The 10,025-nt window shown below is 55.6% G+C and overlaps 1 protein-coding gene across 1 annotated transcript in view; it reads right to left on the bottom strand.

The window, feature by feature from the left end:
- The window catches only part of GTF3C1 (general transcription factor IIIC subunit 1), a 41,855-nt gene that overhangs the window by 31,489 nt on the left and 341 nt on the right, over window positions 1–10,025 (bottom strand). The window contains exons 2-4 of the mRNA XM_056138945.1: window positions 7,295–7,504; window positions 1,623–1,799; window positions 764–907 (exon numbers count right to left, since the gene is read on the bottom strand). Of these exons, the coding sequence (XP_055994920.1) occupies window positions 764–907; window positions 1,623–1,799; window positions 7,295–7,504 (531 nt within the window). The remainder of the gene's footprint in view (window positions 1–763; window positions 908–1,622; window positions 1,800–7,294; window positions 7,505–10,025) is intronic.

The raw sequence follows: 10,025 nt of genomic DNA, 5'->3' as shown, positions 1-10,025 counted from the left end.
CCCCGAACTTCCCAGCACCCACAGCCACGTCCCACACTCCAGTGGAGCCCAGGAGCGCGCCCCGCACGGCCAGGGCCCTCCACACGGGGCATGGGGGCCGCAATGAGCTCGAGTGGGTCCGTGGTGGGTGCAGCTGCTGGACACGACACGGGCCGCAGGGCCAAGGGGTCGCCCTCCGGCTCCCTTCACTGTCTCAGTCAGGACACAGGCAGTGACCGCGGGGCAGGGCACGGGCTGCCACGGCACAGCCACTCGGCAGGGCAGTTGCAAGCTCTGAGCCACCGGGCTGCTGTGGGACGTTTCTGCTTTTCCGGGTTTCTGAATTGCCCACAAAGGGGGCTGGGGGCGCGGGCGGGGGCACCGGCAGGCTGGGGCCCCTCTGCAGGGTTCCCGTACCAGGTAATGAGTCACCCCAACCTAGAGGGGGAGAGGGACCAGCCTGCACAGCTGCCCCCTGGGGCACGGGCTCACCTTCCCGCCCTACCCGCCGCACCCCTGCGGCTCTGGCCCGACCCGACCACGCAGCTGGGTCACTTCTACAAACCCCACCGGGCTCTGACTCGTTACCCCCTGCCCCTGCAGAGTCACCCAGTTAAGTGTGCCGACCCCTCCCTGCGGGACCGTGAGGAGAGCAAGGGTGCTTGGCTCTTCCGGTCTGTGTAGCTCGCGGATTCTTCTCCACCGAGAGCGACTTCTACCCATAACTGGAAAACCCCACCCAACCCCAAGCAGACCCCAGTGCGGGCCCTGGGCCTGCGACTACCTGTCCGCGTGGAAGCGGTTGAGCAGGAGGAGGATGGAGTGCTGCTGGGTGCCCGTGGGCAGGCGGATGACGTGCGACTGCATGGTGATGAGGCCGCACTTGTTCAGGATCTTCCGGTGGTAGTGCAGCTTCCCGGCATCCACCCTGGGCCGCGGGAGAGTCGGAGTCAGGCCCAGCCTGTCTGGAGCAGAGCCGAGACAACGGGCCAAGCCCACAAAGGCAGCCCAGGCCCCCAGGAGAGGGCAAGGGGGCGGGGCAAGGAAAAGCGGGAGGGGACAGCTGGGGCGGGGATGAGACGCCCAAGCCCCTGGGGGCCGACCACCAGGGGGGCCCTACACCCCAGTCTGTGGACACGCTCGGGTCAACCCTTCCTCGGACCGCTTGCCACCAGTAATACCTGCTGCCCCTCAAGACGTCTCACGTGGGGGCCAGAGCGATAGTGCGAGGGGAAGCGTATGCTTTGTGTGCGGCTGGCCCAGGCTGGACCCCTGGCACTCCACAGGGTTCCCAAAGCACCACCAGGAGTGACCCCTAAGTACAACCAGGTGTGGCACCATAAAGCAAAACCAAAAAAAAAAATCTGGGGGGAAAAAAAATCCTGGTTGGGACAATCACATTTCACTGAGAACCTCTTCAAAGAGGACGCAGGGTGCTCAATCCCACGACCCCAGATTCAGGTGGCAGAGATGAGGGGACGCAGGGAGGTAGACGCAAGTTGCCCGCATGGGGACGGGGTCTAGGGTGGGAAGTGGAGATCACAGAGGGCCGGGAAGGTGGGGTAGTGGTTAGCGCACAGGCCTGGTGCGTGCACACACGGTGGGCGGAGGGGGGTAAAGGAAGACGGCCGACAGCCCCGTACTTGAACGCAGAGCTGTGCAGGTCTCGCTGCAGTTCCCCTTGCCACCGGGACCGGCCCAGCCGCTCCAAGATGCAGTAGGAGAAGTCGGGGAGCTTCAGGTCGGGGTCCCCCTCAGAGCCGATCAAGGCCCGGTAGCGCATGTCCTGCGAGGCGACGAGGATCAGCTTCTTACCCCACCTGCGGGGCAGGAACAGAGAAACCAGCTGAGTTTAGGAAAACGGAGCAGGAAACCGGACACTCGGAGAATCATTCTTTTCTTTTCTTCTTTCACCTGCGGCTCAGTTGTTTGCCGGGTTTTATTCCCCCCAGCCTTTGTACTCCCTACTTGCTATATGAACGAGAAGTTATTTGGGTTCTATTTATTTATTTATTGCTGATCATTTATTGCTGATCTCCCATCCTTTTCTCAGGTAACTTGGGGCTATTAGCAACATCGACTGTCTTGCCTCTCACCAACGGTCTATCCTCACGCTGCACTCACTGAAATCATTCAATACCGAGTTGATGCCTATTTTTTCCCCAACTGACTTAATTCCCTCAAGCTTCTTCCATCTGTGAGGCAAATTACTTTTCATGATTTTAATTATTCATAATTCTCTATTATGTCTCTGTCCTTGTGTGTGGGAGGGGGGGCACACCTGGCTGTGCTCAGGGCTTACACCTGGCTCTGTGCTCAGGGAACGCTCCTGGTAGGGCTCGGGGGGCCCTGGGGTTTAAACTTGGGCCAGTTGTGTGCAAAAGTGAGTGCCTTAACTGCTCTGGCCCCTTGTTCTGTCTTTGTCTATGGCTGAATAATATTCCACATGTAACCGTGCCATACTTCTCATCTAATCGCCCTCAGGAGGAGCACCTGCATAGTGTCTGTATCTGAGTAGCTATGCCCCTTTTATACCTGCTCCCAGCTGTTATGAGGGCAGCGGACAGGTACTTTTCAACCTCCCGATCCACCAGGGACCAACACTGGTCCTTAGATCCGTGGCTAAAGCTCCCTGCTGTGAACAACGATGTAGTCAACCCTACGAATTCTGAATGTTTGGAGTCTTCGTATCTCCACAAACCGGATTCCTGCATCCTGTATCTCCGACTGAGGTACAATCTCGGTACAACATTGTCTGTACTGACCTGCATTCCTACCGACTGCGCACAAGAGTTCCTTCTCCACAACCTGGCCAACAGCTTGCTACAATTCACAAAAGTTCTTTGTAGCAGCTACTCACTGGCCTGAGGTCTCTCTATGGCCTTAATTTTCATTTCCATGACGATCAGACACCAAGGTGCTCAGGGGACCACATGGGACGCTGGGAATCGAACTCGGGTCAGCCGCGTGCAAGGCAAATACCCTACCTGCTGTGCTATTGCTCCATCCCCTCTTTTAAGTTTTTTAAATCTTTTTTTTCTTTCTTTGGGTCACACCCAGCAATGTACAAGGGTTACTCCTGGCTCATGCACTCAGGAATTACCCCTGGCGGTGCCCAGAGAACCACATGGGATGCTGGGAATCGAACCCGGGTCAGCTGCAAGGCAAACGCCCTACCCGCTGTGCTATCACTCCAGCCCCTATTTTTTTAAATCTTTCGTGATTCCTTATAGTGGCTATTTTCTCACATGCCTACTGGCCAGTGGTATGGCCCTCCTGATAAGTCTACTCAAGGGCTGGAGAACAGTAGGCAGGACACTTGCCTTGCACACAGTGCTTTGGGGTTCCATACCTGGCTTCCTGTATTGTCCCCTGAGCCTGCCAGGAGTGATGCCTGGGTGCAGAGCCAGGATTAAGCTCTGAGCACTGGCAGGTGTTGAGCCCCAAACAAAACAAACCAAAGAAATAAAAGTGTCTATTCAAACCTTTTGTCCATTTTAATTGGATTTTTTGTTTTCTTAATCCTTTTCACTCTCCATTACATTTTCTCCTGTGGTACAAAAGCCTCTCAAAATGAATGTCTCCAAACTGCTTTATTTTCATTTCCCTTGACGTTGGGAGCCCAGTCCCAAATAACGCCATGGCTAATGCCACAGAACATTCCACCAACGTTCCGGTCACAGTTCCCATCCAGGTCTTGGTCCCATTTTGGATTTCCTTGCATGTACGGTGTTAAAGGGGTCCAGCTTCATTTTCCTGCCGAGAGCTGTCAAGTCATCTGAATACCACTGTGTGAAGACTCTTCAATCTCTACTGGACGACCTTAGATCCTGTTTTATAAATTATCAGTAAATGCGTGGGTTTCTTCTGAGCTCACAACTGAGGGTTGCAACTGACGGGCATGGCTGATTTTATTCCGGAATCAGACAGCTTTCTATACTGCTGCATTATAACCCAGTGTCAGGTAACACAGTGCCTACATTAGTCCTGTTACTCCTCAGGACTATCATAGCTAAGTAAGGGCTCTTTTAATTTTTTTGGGGGGTGGGGGGTCACACCCGGCGATGCACAGGTGTTACTCCTGGTTCTGCATTCAGAAATTACCCCTGGCGGTGCTCAGGGGACCATATGGGATGCTGGGAATTGAACCCGGGTTGGCTGCGTGCAAGGCAAACGCCCTATCCGCTGTGCTATTGCTCCAGCCCCTCTTTTAATTTTTTAAAACTTTCGTGACTCCATAAAAATCCTACTGATTTTTGTTGTTGCTGTTGTATTTCCTTGAAAACTGTCATTGGAAGTCCTATTAGGATTATCTTGTTACCTTATTTTAGTTATAAATCTGCTACCTGGGATGACGAGAGTTGGCCCTGCTTTTGGGAATGATTTCCCCCTGGAGACCCACGCTTGACCCCGCCACTGCATGTTATCCACCACCACTCAGAGCGGGTAAAATCCTGGGGGCCTCCCAGCACCTCTGGGGTGGTGTCAGTGGCTCCTGCAGCACTGACCTGTCCAGTCCAGATGGACAAGCATGACTAGGCACAGCCCCCAGGCTCCTAAACACTGTGCACAAATCGAGAAACTGAAACTTATAACGTGCTTGTACGACTGCTTAACCCATCTTGAGGACTATGTTTCCGTTGCAGTTTAAGGTCTCTTCCCCAGAGGCGGCAGGAGCTGGTTTTTTCTCTGATCACTTCCGACACTCATCTTTTCACCGGTGAAATCAAAACATCAGTGTTCAAGGAAGTCGTGGAGATTGATCAAATATTGCCATTTCACTGTTTCCGGAGTCGTCTTCCTGATTGAAAGTTGATCTTGGGTTTTTCACACGCTTTTCTCTTGCACGCTAACATCTCCCTTCGGCACTGTGTTTGAGTTTCTTCTCCAGTCCTTTCCATCTGCAGTTGTTTGGGGGGGGGGGGGGGGGTGAGGAGGCTAAAGCACATCCAATCATGCTCAGGGGTAACTCCTGGCTCTGTGCTCGGGAATCACTTCCAGCAGAGCTCAGGGGACCCTCTGAGATGCCGGAGATGGAATCTAGTCGGCCGCATGTCTTCCCCGCAGTGCTGTGGCTCTAATTCCTCTTCTGCAGATGTTGCTTGACGGCTGCTCTGAGCTCACACCGTCCTTCCGGCCTGTTGGGTGGATTGATCTCTACCTTCAATTCCAGGGTTAACAACCTTCACTCTTCTTCCCAGCTTCCACATCACACGATGCTGGTCTCTTCCTGCTTCTACGCAAAATTGCTTTTCATTTTGTGAGACCCATTGACGTGTCACGTAGAGCCAATCTGGTGCTGAAGAATTGTTTTCTGTGCATGTACACATTGACAAAACTCTGCAAGACTCCCATTTTCCTTCCTGCCCTAAATGAAAACTGGAGAATCGTCATCCCTTGCCTCTTGTTGGAGGTCTGCAAGCTTTTCGTTCACGTCGGCTTCAGACCCAGAACCTCAGAGTGTGGGGGACAAAGAGTCCCCGGTCACTTCCCGCCTAATGCCAGAACCATCACACCAAACCCAGCCCTCCACCTCAGCCGGACTGTCCCACACACCCGCGGACACGTGGGCCCTGCTGGGCCTGAGGCCAGGGACTAACTCGGCCCAGCCAGTCTCCCCCAGATCTTTGGGAGACTGAGTCTGTTATGCGGCCCCACCCAGATGCTCCCCCGCCCACCTCCCCCAACCACTCCCATACTCTCCACAGCACCGAACACACGCAGAAGAGATACAGGCAGGCACTGTGACAGGTCCCCATCCAAGCCCCCTTCAAGCAAAAGTGCCACAGGGTGGATGCCCTGTCCCCCAGAACAGCTGTGGGGCAGGGTCTGAACACCAGGGTCTGGAACTTGGCTGGGGCACTGTAAGTATCTGCTGAGTGAGCCAGGCAGACACACTTCAGGATGCAGAGCACTGTGGAGGGGAAACCGCTGAAGACTGGCCCGTGCACCAGCCAGGAGCTCCTGCCATGGGGCCGGTGTGAGGAGTAACGGCTGAGAGGGGCCGAGGACACTCCCCGGAAGTCACTCTGACACACTTCCGAGTGAAAACACAGACGGTGGGCAGAGGCTAACAGGCCCCCCTTCTCGGTGGCCAGCTACCTTCCGCCCACAGCTGGGGCAGGCTGACCCACGCCGCTCACACACACACAGAGGACGAGGTGCTGGCATCGCCCCTGGTACTCACGGCCTCCTTGGCATTACGACACCCCCAGTGGGACAAGGCCCCCTTCCCCGAGGCCAGTGACGGAGGGCCCGCCTAGGAGAGCCTGGCGGCCACCACCCTCTCACCGTGCCTGGGCCACTTTCCTCAGGTCCTGCTGTTGACAGACGCCTGCCCACAGGGCCTGCTCTCTGTCACCTTGTGCATGTGGCTTTGTCTCCGCCACCATGTTAGCGGGGACAGAAGACATCTACCTTTCACTTCCGCTTCAGCTGCCTTGGCTTCACGGAGAGCCTAGAACCAGGCTCTGCACAGCTGAACAGCCGGGGGGTCTGTCTTACATAAAAGGCAGGCTGAGCTCGCCTCCGCATCTGGACGTCACAGGCTTAAGGACTACGCTTTGCCTAGCCCGGAGCAATAGCTTGGCAGGGAGGGAGTTTGCCTTGCAAGTGGCTGAGCAGGGTGCAGCACCCTGTTGATCTGTGACTCCCCCCAGCCCCACCAGGAGTGACCCCTGAGCCAGGAGTTAGTCTTGAGCACTGCCGGGTGTGGCGTCCCTAAAAGAACACGTGCCCTGGACCACAGGGGATGAGGAGCTGCTATGTTCGAGGGTGAACGAAGGGAAGAAAGAGTGATGCAAGATTCTGCGGGCACAACATTCTACCCAGAAGCACCGGCCCATGGCGTGGGGCATGGACTAGCTAGAAGACAGAAGCGAGGAGAGAAAGGCCAAGAAGGCGGATCGGGGCAGAGGGCGGCTCTTGCTCTGTGCACCCGGAGGAAGAGTGGGTGAGTTCCAGACACGTGACAGATGTCCGTGGGAGCAGCCACCGTGGGAGGGGTGGACAGCAGTGGGGGGGGGTCCATGGAGGAGGGCCCGGGACAGCCACTCTGGGAAGCTGGAACCGGAGACTCCTGGGAGGGTGGATGGGCAGCCCAGGGCCCGGGCTGGACAGGAGGAAGAAAGACAGCAAGTCCCGGCAGCTGCAGCCCAGGACAGAGGAAGGGGCCCCCACCCTGGCCCAGCCCTCGAGGGAGAAGAGGGAAGGGACAGGCTGAGTGCCGGGTGGCCACACGTTCCCTGGTTCTACCTGTGCCCCCAGCTGGCATGCAGGTGCAGACCCAGCATTGCCTGGCACGGCGGGGCAGTACCTGGCAAAAGCCTCCAGCATGGTGCAGCGGGGCTTCAGTGCCTTGGTCCTGATCTCGCTCGTGATGTCCTTCCTCTCCTTGAAGTAGCGGCAGGAGCCCTGGATGCCGTCCTTGTTCTCTAAGATCATGTGGATGGGGTAGACGTCCTCCAGAGGGACCGGGTCCCTTCTGGACTCCAGAATTCCGGTTTCCAGGTCGATCTCTTCATACCTAAGGGAAGAGCCCAACTCAGGAAGTGCTGTCGCTCTGTCCCACCCCTTCTCTCTCTCTCGTGCGGGCCTTTCTCTGTGACCAGCTCGATCCCCGCCTCGCTAGCCAAGAGGACGCACACGTCCCAGAGGCTGAGTGCCGGAACGAGAACCAGCGCTTGGGTCCGAGCAGGACCCAGCAGTTTCCCTGCAAACCTAGTGCCCGCACGAACTCATCTCTGGAATCCACAGTCCTGTCTCTTCTGCCCAAACACCGATCTCATGAGGATTTAGAAAAAAAAAAAAGTCTTTAAATTGAATCACAGTGAGATACACAGTTACAAAGTTTTCTGTGATTGGTTTCAGTACTATGATGTTCCAATACCCATCCCCTCACCAGTGTACATTTCCCACCACCAATGTCCCTAGTTTCCCTGCTCCCTACCCAAGCTTGCCTCTATAACAGGTACTTTTCTTTTCTCCTCTCTCTCTCTCTCTCTCTCTCTCTTCCCCCCTTCCATGCCCCCCTTTGGGCCTTAGAGTTTGCAATACAGATAATGAAAGGTTATCAGGCATAAACCTTTACCTACTTTCAACATCCAATTTCTGTCCAAAATGATCATTTCCAACAATTATCCTTCTCTCTCATGCCTTTCATTACCATCAAATGCCTCCATTTTTATATGTAGGTTTTAAAAATGAGGTTATGACTGCGCCCCCACCTCCAGGGAAGTCCCTTTCCGCCCTGGGAAGGACGTGTTCGCGGCTGCCTGCCGGGTGCCGTCTCTGCCCTGCTTCCTCCTGGCCCATCAGCAGAGCTGTCCTCCTCCCGAGAAACCACGCTCATGGCCTGCGAGTCTAGTGCAGGTTAAATCCCACAGAGTCTCTTCAGCCCTGCTGACCGCTGGATCCCTGGGCCCTCCACTCCCAGACCCTGTTCCCCAGCCTTCAGGGCCCCAGCTGTCCCTTCCATCTCCCATCAGTGTCTAAATGGCACCTCAGGACCCCACTTCTCCCATCATCCACAACAGCTGCAGTTACCAACTCCTCAGGCGCTCAGTTCCTCCCTTTGGCTGGGTTTCATTCCCATGAAGCCAATGTTTTGCTCACCAGAATCTCCACTTTAGACGTCCCAAAAGAACCTCGAATTTCATATGCACTGCCATAAACCAAATCATGAGTGGTCCACTGGATTGTTCCATTTGTGACTGAACTCACGACTTCTCACAACTTCATCCTCTGTCCTTCCTAACCCTCCAACAATTCTTCTGATAAACAATAAGAGCCTTAACTGGATCCAGAGGCTACTGATTTTACTGTCCTTTTTACTTAAGGACAGAGTAAATCAGGTACCTGGAGCCCCTGGTTTAAAACTGAGCTCTGCTCCGGCTACCCCTTTTTGTTTTGTTTGGGGGCCACACCCAGCAGCGCTCAGGATCACTCCTGGCGGGCGCAGGGGACCCTATGTGGGGCTAGGGACAGAACCCTGGTGGGCCACGTGCGAGGCAAACGCTCGCTATACTATACTCAGCCATGCTCTGGAAATTTGCTGATGACTTTACCTAAGTCCTGTCCCCTCTTCAACTTTTTCTTTAGGAAACTAGGAGATAACTGGGTTATCTTCTAACAGACGCCCAGGTTCAAGTTCTGGAACTCCCTAGACGAAAGGGCAGGCTGCGGTCTCAACTCGTCAGAAACACAGACCCCAGTGACAACTATTATTCCCCCTCGGGCTGGAGCAATAGCATGGCGGATAGGGCGTTTGCCTTGCACACGGTCGACCCGGGTTCGACTCCTCTGCCCCTCTCGGAGAGCCCGGCAAGCTACCGAGAGTATCCCACCCGCATGGTAAAGCTTGGCAAGCTACCTGTGACATATTCGATATGCCAAACACAGTAACAACAAGTCTCACAATGGAAACTTCACTGGTGCCCGCTGGAGCAAATCGATGAACAACGGGAGGACAGCGACAGTGAACTTCACTTCTACACTTTGACCAAATCTGCTCTCTCTTCCTCGGGCTTTCCGTGGTGTGCCATGTCCTCAGAGAACCTTCCCAAGAAGCCCCCTTAAATGCAACCTTTGGGTCTCACTTTTGGGGAGTGCCGTTCGGGGGACTGTTCTCTGCAACCTGGCTGATGCGAGCAGAGGGGCTCGGATCAGATAACAGAGGAACCTGAGAAACGTTTTTTCTGCAGCTGCTTCCTCCTCTGCAAGATGTGGAGGGTCGCGGTCAGCCCCCTCCCCAAGCCCCCAGCGCCCAGGGTCTCTGCAAGGTCGGGCCCCTGCAGCTCAGGCTGCCTGAGTGCACCTTCCTGCAGCCAGGCCCGCCTGATTAGTCTCTCAAGATTGGCTCCTCCTGCGCAGATCCGAAGCGCCTCGGGGCTCCATGCGACCCCCAGGTTCAGAGTAAAAATATCCCCCCACCCCCCACCCCTACCTCCCAGCCCCCTGCACGCGGACGGGCGCGCCTGGAGGTCACCAGCTGCCGTGCAATTCCCAGCCCGGCCCCAGCTGCAGGCCCGCGGGACCCCCCGCCGCAA

The sequence above is a fragment of the Sorex fumeus genome, unplaced genomic scaffold (assembly GCF_029834395.1).
Source record: "Sorex fumeus unplaced genomic scaffold, SorFum_2.1 ptg000130l, whole genome shotgun sequence".
In the NCBI taxonomy this organism is placed as follows: domain Eukaryota; kingdom Metazoa; phylum Chordata; class Mammalia; order Eulipotyphla; family Soricidae; genus Sorex; species Sorex fumeus.
This window is presented reverse-complemented; position numbering and strand designations above follow the sequence as displayed.